This window comes from Paraphaeosphaeria sporulosa, assembly GCF_001642045.1.
Source record: "Paraphaeosphaeria sporulosa strain AP3s5-JAC2a unplaced genomic scaffold CC84scaffold_14, whole genome shotgun sequence".
Lineage (NCBI taxonomy): Eukaryota > Fungi > Ascomycota > Dothideomycetes > Pleosporales > Didymosphaeriaceae > Paraphaeosphaeria > Paraphaeosphaeria sporulosa.
Window position 1 is genome coordinate 365,275 of NW_017253373.1, and position 15,579 is coordinate 380,853.

General features: G+C 52.3%; 10 protein-coding genes across 10 annotated transcripts in view; 5 read left to right on the top strand and 5 right to left on the bottom strand.

The window, feature by feature from the left end:
* Positions 1-167: 167 nt before the first annotated feature.
* Positions 168-564, bottom strand: CC84DRAFT_1222680 (uncharacterized protein; the record flags this gene model as incomplete). Its single annotated transcript, XM_018183403.1, has 2 exons — positions 168-409; positions 483-564. 2 exons carry the CDS (start codon positions 562-564, stop codon positions 168-170), a joined length of 324 nt encoding a protein of 107 aa, XP_018030029.1.
* A 584-nt stretch (positions 565-1,148) lies between these two features.
* On the bottom strand, positions 1,149-1,926 carry CC84DRAFT_1169191 (uncharacterized protein). The gene has a single exon (XM_018179592.1). It carries the CDS (start codon positions 1,909-1,911, stop codon positions 1,225-1,227), a length of 687 nt encoding a protein of 228 aa, XP_018030030.1. The 5' UTR covers positions 1,912-1,926; the 3' UTR covers positions 1,149-1,224.
* A 230-nt stretch (positions 1,927-2,156) lies between these two features.
* On the top strand, positions 2,157-3,288 carry CC84DRAFT_1232082 (uncharacterized protein; the record flags this gene model as incomplete). The annotated part of the gene is made up of 2 exons (XM_018183748.1): positions 2,157-2,481; positions 2,534-3,288. 2 exons carry the CDS (start codon positions 2,157-2,159, stop codon positions 3,004-3,006), a joined length of 798 nt encoding a protein of 265 aa, XP_018030031.1. The 3' UTR covers positions 3,007-3,288.
* A 1,192-nt stretch (positions 3,289-4,480) lies between these two features.
* On the bottom strand, positions 4,481-4,945 carry CC84DRAFT_1232086 (uncharacterized protein). Its single transcript, XM_018183749.1, has one exon. The coding sequence runs from the start codon at positions 4,888-4,890 to the stop codon at positions 4,534-4,536; it is 357 nt and encodes a 118-aa protein (XP_018030032.1). The 5' UTR covers positions 4,891-4,945; the 3' UTR covers positions 4,481-4,533.
* Positions 4,946-5,818: 873 nt separating this feature from the next.
* On the bottom strand, positions 5,819-7,182 carry CC84DRAFT_1130547 (uncharacterized protein). Its single transcript, XM_018175863.1, has 2 exons — positions 6,508-7,182; positions 5,819-6,451 (listed from the first exon to the last, which is right to left on the bottom strand). The coding sequence occupies exons 1-2, from the start codon at positions 7,039-7,041 to the stop codon at positions 6,083-6,085; spliced, it is 903 nt and encodes a 300-aa protein (XP_018030033.1). The 5' UTR covers positions 7,042-7,182; the 3' UTR covers positions 5,819-6,082.
* A 732-nt stretch (positions 7,183-7,914) lies between these two features.
* Positions 7,915-9,477, top strand: CC84DRAFT_1104036 (uncharacterized protein; the record flags this gene model as incomplete). Its single annotated transcript, XM_018175039.1, has 2 exons — positions 7,915-8,098; positions 8,150-9,477. 2 exons carry the CDS (start codon positions 7,915-7,917, stop codon positions 9,475-9,477), a joined length of 1,512 nt encoding a protein of 503 aa, XP_018030034.1.
* An 850-nt stretch (positions 9,478-10,327) lies between these two features.
* Positions 10,328-10,912, bottom strand: CC84DRAFT_1052295 (uncharacterized protein; the record flags this gene model as incomplete). Its single annotated transcript, XM_018173492.1, has 1 exon — positions 10,328-10,912. A coding segment is annotated over one exon (585 nt), but the record flags the coding sequence as incomplete, so codon positions are not given.
* Positions 10,913-11,473: 561 nt separating this feature from the next.
* Positions 11,474-12,004, top strand: CC84DRAFT_1181148 (uncharacterized protein; the record flags this gene model as incomplete). Its single annotated transcript, XM_018180532.1, has 2 exons — positions 11,474-11,909; positions 11,940-12,004. 2 exons carry the CDS (start codon positions 11,474-11,476, stop codon positions 12,002-12,004), a joined length of 501 nt encoding a protein of 166 aa, XP_018030036.1.
* Positions 12,005-12,630: 626 nt separating this feature from the next.
* CC84DRAFT_1103442 (general substrate transporter) lies at positions 12,631-14,231 on the top strand (the record flags this gene model as incomplete). Its single annotated transcript, XM_018175013.1, has 2 exons — positions 12,631-12,706; positions 12,751-14,231. 2 exons carry the CDS (start codon positions 12,631-12,633, stop codon positions 14,229-14,231), a joined length of 1,557 nt encoding a protein of 518 aa, XP_018030037.1.
* Positions 14,232-15,189: 958 nt separating this feature from the next.
* Positions 15,190-15,579, top strand: part of CC84DRAFT_1209986 (uncharacterized protein) — a gene marked incomplete at its 3' end in the record, with an annotated part of 631 nt that continues 241 nt past the window's right edge. Inside the window, exon 1 of the mRNA XM_018182255.1 lies at positions 15,190-15,408. Coding sequence (XP_018030038.1) covers positions 15,274-15,408 — 135 coding nt within the window. The 5' untranslated portion in view covers positions 15,190-15,273. The remainder of the gene's footprint in view (positions 15,409-15,579) is intronic.

Below are 15,579 nucleotides of genomic sequence, written 5' to 3' on the forward strand. Positions count from 1 at the left end.
TTACTCTGATTGTAAAGTCAATTTCAATCTTCTGTGCTCACACCGTTATACGCCGCCTACGCCGAAAAGCAGCCCGCTCGGGCTGCATCACCCGCATACTGATACATACATGACAATCGTACGATCTCACAACCTCACAACCTGCCTCAACACCCTTCCCCATCCGCTTAGCGCAACGTCTGCTTTAACTGCCCCTTCTTGCTCCCCTCAAGCATACTCGTATCCAACCCCTCTTTCTGCATCTCCTCAATGCGCTCCTGCTTCCGCTCCTCCATGCGCTCGATGTTCTCCTTCAGTGCGGGCGGCACATCTTCCTGCTTTTTCTCGTGGTGGAATGGCTTCTTGATCGCGTCCACGATCTTGGAAATGGAGGAGCGGCGCTGGGGGCCGTCGGAGGACTTTGATGGTTCTGTAGATGGAATGTGAGTGAGATTCAGGGGGTTTGACGGTTTACGGGGTGAAGTGAGCCAGGGGGGATGTACCTAGGAACTCTGAAGATTGGCCGGAGGAGGGGTCGGTGGTGGTCTTGTTGGTGGTAGTCGCGGGGGTGTTGTCCATTGACATTTTCGCAAGTACGGTTTGTTTGTAAGCAATGTTAACTTAGCGGTGTTTCAGAGCAGTAGTCTATGAGCGCGCCGCACGATTTCATATGAGGGGGTAGATATACAGTTGTGGTGATAAAAGGTGGAGTGACGTCATAAGGCAGTGTGGGATGCGGCGCATGCGAGCATGATCATCATACTCTGGTCTTGTGATTAGCAGGCGGAGCTGCGGGGTAGCTGTAAGCAAAGCTTATCATTGGCATGCTTTGGGCTGTTTGGGGAGCGATTCGGGCCGGCTTCGATGGGCGCGGGATGAGAGGATTGGGGCTGGACAGCTACTGGCGGGTTGCATGGACATTGTCGCGGCTGGGACTGGGGTCAGGCCATTCCAGTCGTGAGAAAGTCTTCGACGTAATGTCTGCACAATTGCGGTGGATCGATCTTAGGTGGCCGCTCAGACTTTGGTTCTGCTCATGCTGGGTAATGAGCATGTCTGATCACCTGATCCACGTCCATATGACCTCGACGTCGGACCACATGGTTCGGAATACGCGGGAACGATATCGCGTTCAGCAAGCTCCTTGCCTCTACCATGAGGCGGCGTAGGTCAGGGCTCATGGTTCTCTCATCGGATGTGAGCTTGTCCCGCGGCTTCGTTGTCTTTCTTGCAGGTTGTAAAGCTTCATCCATTCCCAACTTCACCCGAGATCTTGGCAGCGTTCATAAGCCGCTCTTTTCTCCCCTCTCTCCACGCCCTGTCAAGCGCGTCCATCTTGCCGCCCAGAATCTGCACATTGGCGGGCTCCAGCATAGCCACGGCCCTCCTCACATCAGTGTTTCGCAGCAGAAGCTTCGCACCCATGGGCATATCAGTATTGACCCCTTGAATGCCGCGCAGATCGATTGCGTAGATCTTTGCACCCTTTGCGTCTTGCAGAAGAAGCTTGAAGGGACCTCTGCTGTGCACGGTAGGTGCGACCGTCCCGTCATTCTCATCCTCGACAACGCGCACAATCTCGCGGCCTTTGGTCGTCTCGCCGCGTTCTTTGGCCTCGATCTGCTCGACCTGTGCCCAGCGCGAGAGGCCAATGTCTTCGATGTCGAGTACTTGGCAAACGATGGGGCCGGCGATGATGCGCGTCTGCGTCCTTGGGTTGAGAACGTCTTGAGGGAGTACTGTATGCAATGGTGGTTGCAGCGAGGTGGTGATATCGGTGGCGAGCAGGCGGAAGAGGGCGGTTTGCTTCAGTGCAGGCAGCGGCGTATTCGGACGCGTACCGGAGACGAAGGTTTGGAGCCACACGGCGGCAGGATAGAGGTGTCTGCTATTCAGGTGCTGTGTGAGCTCTGCTGTGAGGTTATTTGCCATGCTGGCGATCAATTGGTCGTAATCTGCGCGGCTGCTGTGTTTGCAGAACGATGTGTGACCATTTGTAGTCGAGTGCAGCGAAGTGGGTCACAACGCGTCGGACGCGGGGCGGGTAGCTCCTGCTAGGCCAGCCCTACCAGGCTTGGCATCGGTGAATGTTCCGAGCAACCTCACCTCTCATACTAGTTGATACGGCAACAATCCGCGCCAACATACACCGCCCCCTTTACGCTCTGAAAGGCACAATGTCCACCATAGCATCGCCGCGACCAAGCTCGTCCATACGCAGCCCCTCCTCCACTCGCGCCTCCTTCGAATCTTCCGCTAGACCACCTTCGACCACGCGCCGCAACCGGGCCGCGCTGCGCGACTACTATGGCCTCAAAGCTGCGAAAGACAACGAAGCGAAGATATCGGAAGAATCGACCAGGACCGAGCTTGCCCACGAAGACGACGAGACTCTGACCGAGCTCGATGCTACCGACTTCGACGCCGACGCATACGTGAATACCCTGTTAGCGAAGGAAGGCCTGAAGGGTGTGCTCAGAGTGGAAGCAGACCTGGTGTCGCGTATGTTTTAGCGTATACGTACCTTATGTGGTTGCTACTGACTGCAAGGTAGAAATACGAAATCTCGACAGCGACCGCAAGTCTCTCGTCTACGATAACTACTCTAAGCTGCTCTCCGCGACCAGTACCATCCGCCGCATGCGCGGAAACATGGACCCTCTCGCACCTACCACACACACTCTCGGTCCGGCCATAGCACATATTGCTGAGACCGCCGCCTCGCTCTCATCTTCGATGCAGGCACTGCCCGCAAAACCGCAGGGCTTAGGGATAGACATACAGGTCGAGGGCGAAGACAAGGGCAGAGTGGGAGTGGCTACGAAGCAGAAGCAGAAAGACACCGTGCGCTGGGTCCTGGATACGCCAAGGCGACTACAAGAAATGATCGACCAGGAGCAGGACGAAGAGGCGGAGAAGGAGTGGGAAGATATCAGCCAGATATTGGACAAGTGGGATGGCGTCCCGGGCGTACCAGAGCTGAGGCAAAGATGTGAGGCAATCATGCAAGTGGAAGAATCGGAGTGATGCAGCAGTGTCTTGAAAGTGAAGGCAGACATGCGAAGACTATAAGACCCGGCGACATTCAGGTGATATACCTTCGTTACGCATATATCGTATCGCAAGCGACGAACACACGCTGTAAATCATGTAACGACACCACCGTGTCGAGACCGTTAGAACGCTGTATGGATCCAGCCACGGCATGAGGAGAACATTGTTCACCCGGTGGAATCCGGGCAGCCTTGTGTCTTGACACCATCTCGATTTCGCGGTGTGAGCTGCCTGCTGGGTGCGACAGGTGGTCCTGAAATAGTTCCATGGCAGGCAGACATCACTGGCCACGTGAAAGAAAGAATGAGGCGTGGGCACAAAGTGCGCTGCAGGGCCATGTTCCGGAGTTTATAACATGTCGAGACTAGAGCGAAGAGCACATTTCATTGAGACTTGCTCCTCAAGGTTGGATCTGTAAGGGAGGATGAGCGTTGAGATAGTTAAAACAAAGCACAGTGTGTTACCCCAGGGTAACTATTCAACATGCTGAATGTACGATGCTGATTACCGTGTGTTAACCCGGGATAGGCAGTGCGTACGATGATGTATATAGGCTTCTATGTTAGTAGAGTAAGTAGAGTATGCAACTCTGAAATCCACAGTGCGTACACCATGGAGGGCAAATGCATGCGATCCAGCTCCACAGCATCCATATGCCATCTCAGTACAGGCAAAAGTCCGCTCCTTCATGCCTGGCAGCAATAAACCCTTTCCTTTCATGATCCCATGAACATAGCACTCCCAATGAGTCACCACATCTCCCCGCTCTCCCTTACCACAAATGATACGCACCCTCACTTCATGACAGCGATCGCATCTCCAACCTGACTCAAACCAGGGACGACGCCAACGAATCCCCGCTTCGTGACCACGAACTTCAACCTTGCCCGAATTCCCCGGGGATACACCATGTACGTTGTGTGTGCATTCCTGTGGAGATATCCGGACGTCGTAGAGTGAGTGGGTGGTAAGGTACTTCCGAAATACAGCATACGACGTCTTCAAATTCGCGCTGTCTGCTCCGGCTGCCACGATGGGAACTTACCACTTGAGATCCTCTATTGAGTCTACCGTGCTGCTCAGCACGCCGTCTGCTACCATGGCATCGATCTCAGTAAAGTAAGCCTCCCATTCAGGATCTGTGTTGCATGCGGTGCTAATGTTGAGGACGACCTCCATATCGTAACCATCTACGCTGAGTTCATCGGAGCCAGGACCAAGAACAGTTTGTGGGGTCTATGGACCGCTTGCTAAGAACTTAAGGTCTAAGGAGTCGTAGAGCCCGCTGGGACGCTTCACAGTCCAGCCAGATATCCATGAAGGCAATTTAGCGTCGTGATCAGTGCCGGAGATGCCTGCGCGATAGAGCAGCGGGTATCCCCGTCCTTGGCGAACGAACGCTTTTGCGAACTTGAGCACCACATGCTGGAAACTAGAATCGTAGTCAGGCTCGAAGTCGGCCTCGTTGGCATCGGATGCGAGGCCAACGAGGGTGAATAGTCAATCGTAACTCAGCGTGCTGTCTGTATATCGACAATGCTCGAGCATCATAAGTAGCTTCCACCTCTGCTGGCGTTCCTCCCATTCGCGCTGAAGGCCTAGTTGTCTAAACAGCTCCCACGAAGCTCTCACATCGCGGGGCTTATCCTCGTAGTCCGCAATTTGTACTTCGCGATCTAACACCTCAAGTGATGCGTAGAGGTTCTTCCAATCGATCAACCATTTCCCGCAGATGACTTTGACAATGGGTGCTGCAATTACTTTTTGAATATCGGTGCGTTGCAAAAGTAATTGTACCACTTTACCATGGAAATATGGAGCTTCTCTCCGCTCATGACTCGTGGATTGTTGATACATCGCTCCCTATGGGTCAATTCACTCTGGTACGCTTGTTTTAACCTTTTTGGGTTCTATTGTAGCAGGTCGGCGTCAACTCATAAAGCTCTCTAGCGAGATTTTCCTCATCGTTTGTAGTAGAGAGCCGCGGAAATATCACTATCCCATTGTTCGCTCTAGGCTCTGGGAACTCCTCCCAGATAGAAGTGATTGTACCGAAGGGTTTCCTCCGATGAATCTTTCATTTAACGCTATCCACACAACATCGGCGGCTTTATACACGGATTTGTATCCAATGCCCTGTTCACCAATAAATTCACCGTCGCTTCTTTTGTCGCTTTTGGTACTCTTGCCGATACCGCCGATAGCTGCGACATTATCGGCATCAAAGCCAACATCACTGTAGTCAATCCTCAAGCATCCAGGCTTATAAGTAAAACTCAGAGTCGGAGTTACGTATATGTAGATGTTGTCGTCTACATTTTACATGAGCTCCAGCAAGCAATGTACGTTCTTCTCATAATTAGAGCTAAATATTAAGGTATAGCTACTCCGTTGGTGGTTCCAACACTACCACAAGCTCGTATGACGTACAGTTCTAGACAGTTGTTGGCGAGTGACCAGAATTTAGTGCCGGAGATGGTGCCATCAAGCGTGTGCTCCCATACAATGTTATCAATCAGCTGGCGCGCTTTCATCCGGCCGGATCAGGGTTCGCGTTGGAAGGAAGCCGGCGTGCCTTCACGCGGTTAACGAAAACGCGACTTCCACAGCAAAGGATTTTCGACAGACTAGGCATTTTGATGTTTTGTGGTATGCCAACCTGGTTGTACTTGAAGGCAGCCCAGCCTTCTTCTACGTGGCGATGGCCGCTTTTCCAATACGAGGTGCTTCTCAGCCTTGCTTCACCGGTTCTGTGATTCATGAAGCGATCTCTATGTACGTCGAAAGGGACCCTAGCGGGAGAAACCCTGCCATTTTTAATTCATGATCTTTACACAAGACTCGATTGTATCTAAAGTAGCAATGCCTGTCTATAAATGCATAGGCTATGCAAAGCCAGTGGTATATCCTATTCCATGTCGTTAATGCCCAGAACGCCGCCCAAATGCTAATATGACAAAGGAAATCAATGAAAGTCAAGGTAGAACGGCGGTCTTAGTGAGGCGTCGCCGATAGACCAACCACTTGCCAAAGCGATGCCCTGCGCACCTTATGCAGCACATTTCTCTTCGACAGTCTCCCCATCCTCCTCGCATCGCCGGACCGCGCGCGTCTTCGTGTCTTCTGGAGTGTGCTCAAGCTCTGCTTTCGCTGCAGCTCTCTGGTTCAACAACGAAAGATAGGTCTGCCAGCCAATCGCAATGACACCGCCGAATATACTGCGATACTCGATGGGAACAAATGCGAACATGAAAGCTGTGACTGCAGGCCATAATTTGCAGCTGTTGATCCAAGACACAGGTACCGTGTTCTTTATGCGCTCGATAGTTTCGGGGATAGTCATGCCAGAGAGTAATGATTGCATGCCGAAGAAGTACGAGTTGAACAAGGGCGTAAAGGTAAGCTGGTTTACAGCAACCTGCGCATGTGGGTTAGCTCCGTTTAATACGGGGAAGTACCGAGCAGAAGACATACCTTGGTCGCCAGCGACAGTGTCTTTGAACTGTAATTGAAAGAGTTGCTCAACCACAAAAACCATCTGTACCCCGGCACCGCCGCCGCACCTCCAATTAAGAGGGCTCTTCCTGTCCTCGCCCAGTCCCTATCTTCTGCCCAAGCCTGCACCCAACCTCTCTCCCCCTCTTCCTCCCCCTCCACATTCTCCACTGGAGCTGGGGAACCAATACTCTGCGCAACAAAGTCTCCCACCAGATAGATCACCAGAGAGCTTATGAACTGCGTCATATATGGCCTCCTCCTCTGCACCCTGCCATAAGCGCGGAACGGTTCGTAGATGGGCTCAAGCCATAACCAGTTCGGTCCAGGAATCGTGGTGACAGACTCTGGTGCCTTCTGCCCTACAGGCTTAGGCGACGCATACCATCTTTTCACTGTCTTCGTGGTACCGCAGCGGACTTCGTGCGATAAGTCTAGGGTGTGACAACGCGGTTTCGGTGTTGTGCGCCGAAGGCCTGCACGTAGGGCCCAGGCGCGCGACGTGGGTATCATGATATTGGGACGTGGTAGTGGTGCATAGGCTATGGTGTAGCAGTATACGTAGTGAGGAGGGTCATGTGTACGAGAGTGTTGAGAGTCACTTGCCTGCGCCTGGTGACAAAAGACGCTGCGCTTTCGGCATTCGGAAGCGGGACCGGAATGGCGAAAGCGACAGCCACGCTGGCGGCATTAAACGAGAATTCCACGGAAAGGGGCTGAGTCAGCGTTGCGGCCGGGATTAGCCGCGATGAACCTCCTCATTCATATATCAACAACATTCACTGTTGAAATGGGCGAGGAAAGCCGCATGTTGGATGAGGCGCGAGATGAGCTGTGGCAACACCTCTTATAACCCGCTGCATATATTTTTGTCTTCCTAGAGACCCTTTTTGTCACTTGCTCACCAGCATCATATATCCACGCACTTACTATTAAGTTGTTCCACAACCGCAGACGTGCTATTTGTTACCTAAAGACTACTCTTATGTATCAGCGCTATCTGTGAGTTCCTTTTGTGGTCTCTAGCTGCGGCAGTTTTTCTTGTTCCTGGCTGAGCGTCCCTCTTGCTCCACCTCTACCCACCAATCAGCAAGGCTCGGGCCGACACTTCTATCATTAATTCTCTTCTGCCCAAACGAACGTCATCTTGTCGAAAAAAGCTGCGGCGTCCCACAGGCAGCCCGGAAACCAGGATGAAGTACTGCTAGCGAGTAAATGTGGGATGCAGGAATGGTAGTGAGTCGACGTCATTATGTCGAAAGTGCATAGAATATAATGTAGCAGCTACTCAGTTGATGCCTACTTTATCTGCTCTTATATCCTGTTCTTCGTATAATTTCGTTTCCAGTGTACCTATTGTACGCTAAACTGAGTTTGCGACCAATTATGCCGACGTCAAAAGAGCCTGTCAAGGAAGACAGCACCTGGCGTCAGCGCTCGGAAATCGAATCAATGGCAGAGTTATCCCCGCAGCTAGAGAAGGAGCTTGAGAGACTGGACAAGGAATTGTGGATCTCGAGTGAGAAGCTGAAAGAAATAGTGCGGCGCTTTCAGGAGGAGCTTGACGAAGGTACGAATCACGACATTCGGATTCTTTGCTCTATCTTCTAATACCTGCCAGGCCTTGCGAAAGACGACCAAAATATTCCCATGAACGTGACATGGGTGCATTCCCTGCCTACGGGCAAAGAAAAGGGCACCTTTTTGACCATCGATTTGGGAGGCACCAACCTACGTGTATGTAAAGTGACGCTACACGGTGAAACGACAAAGGATAATAATAAAAGATACGAGATTGACCAGGAACAATACAAGTTCCCCAACTCCATCAAATCCACCCACGCTGACGAGCTCTGGACGCACGTGGCCGAGAAGCTGGAGGACTTCATCGAAAACAAGGGCCTGGCGAAAGAGTACAACGACAAGAAGAAAATGCCCCTCGGATTCTGCTTCAGCTACCCGGCAATGCAAGACCGTATCGACCATGCCGTACTACAGCGCTGGACCAAGGGCTTTGATATCGACGGTGTAGAAGGCCACGACGTAGCCGATCAGCTGCGCGCTAAGATCGAGGAAAGGAAATTACCACTGGACCTTATCTGCGTTATTAACGACACTGTCGGCGCAATGGTTGCTTCCGCCTACAATGACCCTGCCACCATCATCGGCGGCATCTTCGGAACTGGATGCAATGCCGCGTACATGTCCTCTATCTCCTCCATTAAAAAGCTCTCACCCGACGATGAAAGACTGAAAGACAAAAATGGGAACACGAGACCCCGGATGGCAATAAATTGCGAGTACGGCGCTTTCGACAACGCACGCAAGGTGCTTCCGTTGACGAAGTACGATGTACAAATTGACGAGGAAAGCCCTAGGCCCGGGCAGCAGATGTTTGAGAAGTTATCTGCGGGTCTGTACCTGGGGGAGATCTTTCGATTGATTCTGGTGGAACTTACGGATCGGGGGCTTATCTTTGTGGATCAGGAGAAAAATGGCAATGGGAAATTGCGAGAGGGATACTCAATCGACACAGGCTTCCTCTCACAGATTGAGAACGACGAGACTAAGGACTTCGCCGATACTCGGGCCATGTTCAAGGATGTGCTCGGATTGGATGTCGCGGACGAGGAATTGGACGTCTTCCAGCGAGTAGCGAAACTCATTGCAGTCAGAGGCGCGCGGTTGTGTGCTTGTGGCGTTGCGGCGATTTGCTTGGAGGAAGGAATTACGAAAGGGCATGTCGCTGCGGACGGCAGCGTAGCAAACAAGCATCCGCACTTCAAGAAGAGGTGGGCAAAGGCGCTGGATCAGATATTAGGGTTTGACAGTGTAGGCGAGGACCAAGATCCTATCGTCATCACAAGTGCAGATGATGGATCTGGAGTGGGCTGTGCGATCATAGCGGCTATGGAGATGGAGGATAGATTGCAATGGCAGGCTGTGTGAGGTGACGGCGACCGACAGGAGTCAATCAGTTTCATCACTGAGAGCAGTGTGTCTCTTGTATACGAACCGAGAAAGCTCTTCATGTTGTCTATACCAGATTTAACGGAGTGACTCCAGGACACGTTCTCACGCTGCGTGTGCAACACGCTGTAATGTTCGAATGAAACCGAGCGCCTTGCAATTACGTGGTAGTGTAGTGTCGGGCCCTTGAGGTCAATTGTCAAATTAATTCGGGAAACCATCACATTTTTCGAAGCCAAGAAAGGGGCACAATCATGGTAATCTCATATCATACAATGAGCTTTTCGATTCCATTCGTCATGAATGCTATATACAGTGAAAAGAAGCGGCCGCATCGCAGCACATGCAAAAAAGATAGGTCGCAGCCTATATCCAAGAACATACTCTCAGAGAACCAGCCCGTCTACGTGGTAGACAAGAATGCAGAAGATCGTGAAATATTGCGATTCGCTTAGGCGAAGTCACGGGGGTGAGCGCGGCGGGCGAAAGCAGCGGCGAAGCGCTTGGCGTTAGCCGACCCGGTCTTGGTCTCGAGCCATGAGATGAACTCGGAAATGGTGAACTGCTCGGGGAGGCTGGATCCAGAGCCGGAGCCAGAGCCAGAGCCAGCCTCAGCGGTGGCGGTGGGCTGAGCAGCAGGCTGGGTGGCCGAGGGAGCGGTTTCATAGCCAGAGCCGATGGTAGGAGCAGGGGCAGCGGCAGCAGAAGAGGTGGCAGCCGGGGCAGAGGAGACAGGGGCGGAAGAAGCGGCCGCGGTGGCAGTGGGGGCGGCAGACGAAGCGGGGGCAGAGCCAGAGCCCGAACCTGAGCCGCTCGAAGCACCGTCCCAGACCTTAGGGCCGGGAACGTCGTAGCCAGCGCTGCCGGAAGCAGTGCACTTGACCTCCCCGCCGTAGATGTTGCACAGAACACCTGGGTCAGTCGCAGAGTAAGCGCCAGGGAAGGCGACTCCCGAAGGGAGGCTGGCGGAGCCAGAGCCAGTGACCTTAATCTGACCGCAGCCGTTGTAGAACTGGGCCTTGCCCTGGGAGCTGGCCTCGTGAAGAGCGATAATCTCAGGGCGGATCAAGTAATCTCCGGCAGCGAGATCGGGGATCTTGACATTGACAAGACCCTTGTTGGTGATAAAGTTGTCAACACCCCAAGTGGTACCGGTCAGACCATCCTGCTGGATCTTGACCCAGACATCACCTTCTCCGTTGGACTCGGCAGGGGCGATGTAGACCATCACGGGTCCTTTGTGAGAAGCTGCAATGGGCTCATCGTTGTCACCGGCGGTAGACGCGCCATCATTGTGGTGCCACTGAAGGCCAATCTCGGAGCCAGCAGCAACCTCGAGAGTGTCATCAGCCTTGGTGCCGCCGTTGCAAGACATAGAGCTGGATGTGACATCAAGGATGGGGTTGTTGGAGTTGGAAGGGGTTCGGACGGCAAAGTGCTGGCCTTGGTCCTTTCCGTCGATGACGAAGCTCTGGAAGGTGGCATGGGCAGCAGCGAGCTTGCCAGCAGCGAGAGCGAAAGCAATAGCGGTCTTCATTTTCGTTGGTGGGTTGGGTGATTGGTTAGAGAGTGAGAGTATGTTTCAAAGGATGAATGAAAGAAGATAAGACGAATGGAGGTTCGAAACGAAAGCGAGTGAATGCTAAAGAGCGTGTAGAAAATGAGGGTGCAGCTTCAAGCTTGTTCTCTCCATGAAGCAGACGCTGAGGCTCTTATACTCATCCCACCATCCGTGTGGGATTGCATCCAAGATTCTGGAAATGACGGTCCTAGTGCTATGCCTGCATCTCGTTACCGAGCATTAGTCTGGGGCCAAGCAAAACCTCATCAATCTCATGAGCTCTAGTGCGTATTTAGACGTCGTGTATGCTCCTTAGCTGCCGCAGGGCGTCGAAATGGGGCTGGCTCAACCGCGTGCCAAGCTGTTTTGATGAATTCATGACCGTGCAGGAACGGAACGGCATCGCTTGCATGCATGTCCATGAACTCCATCCGTAGAACGCCGGTGTCGTCGAATGGCAGTCGACTCTCCAAGAAAACTGAAACAGCCCAGCAACGTCCACATTTGTATAAGTGGTCTGGACAGCAAAACACCATGCCTCGGCGACAAACGAAACGTCATGCGTTTATGGCGTTATTGAAGGCAAGAGGCATTAAATTATGCGCCATGATCTCCGCAGCCAGTTATCCTCAGTCACGTGCACTGGAAGTGAGCAGGTCTCCGGACTGGCTACTCGACGAGCGCCATGCGCGCGCAGCTCTCCTGTCCCGCAGCTGTCAGATACTGAGTTCACAATCTCCACTGCGGCGATACGCTGCGTGGCTTCTCATCTCGGCTCTGATTGCGTGGGGCGGTGGGTTGGCGCTGCAACAACGAGAGGTACTGTGTGGTGGAGACGATTTTTCCGTTCGTATGTTACAGGTTTGAAACGGAATCCTAGTGGGACGAGATTACTGGACCATGCCCGCTTGTGTCTGCAGCCACGCCATCGCCAAGCGGTCATGACGGTGTCCATGTTTTGTCACACGAGGAGCTTGGAGAACAAAGCGCTGTGTTTGTGCTTGTCCAGGCGGCTGCGCGGCGACAAATGAACGTTTCCTGGTCATGGGGCCTGTTTCTTGGTGGACATTCCTGCTGGTCGGGCCGCTAACTGCGACCCGACAACCGAGGTGTTGCCCCTGCCGCCCCCCCCCTGATTGATGAAAGTGCAGTTCGCTTGGCTTGCACCACCACCTTGGGAGTACAGGATAAGACTTGCCAAGGGGTCTTGGCCGCTTGAAATCCGCTTGCGTTTATGTTGTCGAAACTCAACACCATAACATGGGTATGGAAGGTTTGGTGATGTTCTCGTTCGGCGTGTACCTTCGCCATGAATTTGGTCGGCATTTGAGAAAGCAAGCGCGCGAATGACTGGTGGAACGAAGGAAGCCGACGCCGCCGAGATGTGGACACTATTCGCGATTAGCACAAGACTAAACCCCGGAACGTGGAGAATTCGGGACAACAATCCCATGGTGGCCTTCTCCGCTCTGGGGAAGCTGGCGGCAATTCCGAAGGCACCCAGTATGTAAATGGCGGTCCCCCGGGCAGAGTTTGCTTTGCCAGGCCCTCAACCTGAAGCTCGCGTCAAGATGCCGTCCAAGTTTTTCAAGAACCGCAGGGTCTACCTGCTTACGAGCGTGGCCTATATGGGCAGTCTTCTGTTCGGTAAGTGACGTGCTCGAGTCGTCGGCGTTATCTGACACCTATAGGCTATGATACGGGTGTCATGGGAAGCGTGCTGTCACTCAAAGCCTTCAAAAAAGACTTTGGCCTTCCAACGGACTCTTCTGGATTTGCAAGCGCCCAGAATGCCTACGTATCGTCCAACGTGGTGTCGCTCCTCACAGCTGGATGCTTTTTCGGTGCCATCGCTGCAGCCTTCCTCAACGAGCGCTTCGGTCGTCGATATTCGCTCATGGGCTTCTCGGTCGTATTTCTTGTCGGTGCGGCTATTCAGACGGCTGCACACCATAAGATTGGAATGATATATGCTGGACGTGTAATCGCTGGTCTGGGTATCGGAGGAATGTCATCAATCACTCCCGTGTTCGTATCAGAGAATGCGCCACCTGAGGTTCGTGGACGTATCGCCGGCCTGTTTCAGGAATTCCTCGTTATTGGGTCAACCTTTGCCTACTGGTTGGACTACGGCGTGTCACTCCACATCCCAGTATCCACCAAGCAATGGCGGGTGCCGGTGGCCATTCAGCTCATTCCGGGCGGAATTATGCTTATCGGTCTGTTCTTCTTGAAGGAATCGCCCCGTTGGCTTATGAAGAAGGGACGTCATAGTGAAGCCGCCGTGTCTCTGGCTCATATTCGATGCGAGTCGGTGGACAGCCCGGATGTAATCAAGGAGCTTGCAGAAATTCGGGCTGCTATCGAGGAAGAGCTCAACGCGACTGAGGGAGTTACCTGGCGCGAATGCCTTCTGCCAGGAAACCGCTACCGCTTCATCACCGGCTTTGTTCTAATGTTTTGGCAACAATTCAGCGGAACAAATTCAATTGGGTACTACGCACCACAAATTTTCCAGACAGTCGGTGTATCGAAGAACAACGCCTCTCTCTTTGCTACCGGCGTCTACGGTACTGTCAAGGTTATCACTACTGGAATCTTCTTGATCATTGGCATTGACTTCGTTGGTCGCAAGAAGTCTCTCATGGCGGGGGCTGCCTGGATGTCAGTGATGATGTTCATCATCGGCGCAGTATTGGCCACGCACCCTCCGAATCCAACCACAGCCTCAGCAGGCACTGTGTCTAAAGCGTCAATTGCTATGGTCGCCATGATCTATCTATACGTCATCGGATATTCCGCGTCCTGGGGCCCGGTTCCCTGGGTTTACTTGAGCGAAATCTTCCCTACACGACTCCGTGCGTACGGTGTGGGTATGGGAGCGGCGACCCAGTGGTTGTTTAACTTCGTCATAACCAAGATCACGCCGGAGGCCATCAACCACATTGGATGGAAGACGTTCCTGATGTTCGGTATCTTTTGTTTGTGTATGGGTATCTTTGCTTTCCTCTTCATCAAGGAAACGAAGGGCCGGACGCTGGAGGATATGGATGTCTTATTTGGAGCTGTCTCTGCTGAGCAACGCGCACAGGACGTCGAGAGGAGCATGGCGGTTGAGAATAAGAAAATGGAGCTCGAGGAGAGAGAGACGGTTAGGGAAGAGAGTAAATAAACACCCTCATATACGTGATGAGGACTGGCGATAAGTCTGTGGGATTCACCGATAGCTCATCTCAGGTACTTCAAATTACATGCTTGGCTACTCGTGAGCAGATTTGCGATCATTTTCTGAAAGTGGCCATGCTAACTATGATCGTTCGCTGACTAATATAAACCGGTAAGTCGCACCCAGCCTCATTGACCTGCGCCACCCAGTCACGAACGTTGAGTTCTTGGACTATTCAAACTAAATTCCCCTGGCTTTCGTAATGATCCTGGTATGTCCTTTGGAGTTCAACTGTCTGAAAGTCTTTGTATCGAAGTACCCTATTCCTTTCGTTTAGTTTGCTGTTATTATTCTAGTTGTCTAAGCGGCAAATAGCTTTGTATTTCTCAAATATCCTGTGATCGACCTTACGGAGAGTAAAACGTGCCCGGATAGTGACTGGCTTAGATTCAGGCTTTCAAACGTTATTCGACGATGGCTTTCTTGTGAGAGTATAACATTCTGTCTTGGGATTAGGATAGTGACTTAGACGAGGCTCACCAGTACAAGCGACACCATGTTCCAAGACCAAAGAGCATCAAAATTTCCCTATATTCTCATGCATAAGAGGGACCCTGGATGGTGGTCATGATAGTCCATAGAGATTGAAGACTCAAGCCACAAAAGCGAAAAATATAAATGCGCACCCTCGTCTCGATTCAGGTTGCGCTACGGGTCGACTATCGATGGAAACACCACATTGATTGCGAAAGAAAAGACCCTATCGCCACTCACGAGAAAATAAGTCTTCTTCAGCTTACCAATACCTCGCTTTGACTGGATGGGTATCTTTAGGGTCATCTTTCATGGGGATGTATTGAAACCTCAACTGTTCAACCGTGAGACTTGGAGGGACTTTGATCAATCCGAAAAACAGCGTGACTGCTAGTTCTTTACGCTGGAGCAGCTTCTTTCACAGACTATGAAACCATGAACGATGTTTTGAAGACCCTGGCAGCGGCTGCAACTGAAGTATCACCAAATTAGTGCTGACTGCCGTCCGCAGAAGATGTTCGGGAGCTGGCACGGCATCGCTAATCTACACCATTCGGTATGCAGATGCTTGTTCGACTGGTTGCTTCGCGGGCGGCCCGGTCATGGTACCGGCTCAATGACGCCACGCCCAGCGCCGAATTTTTGGCTGGTAAGTTCCGTTCCAAGATTTGCAGACCGTTAATCCCCTGAAAGAAGCGTGCCCGATGAGCTCATCAACGCTACCCGATACGTCATAGACAAGGAGGAGAAGAGAAGGAGGAGAAGGAGGAGAAGGAGGAGAAGGAGGAGAAGGAGGAGAAGGAGGAGAAGGAGGAGAAGG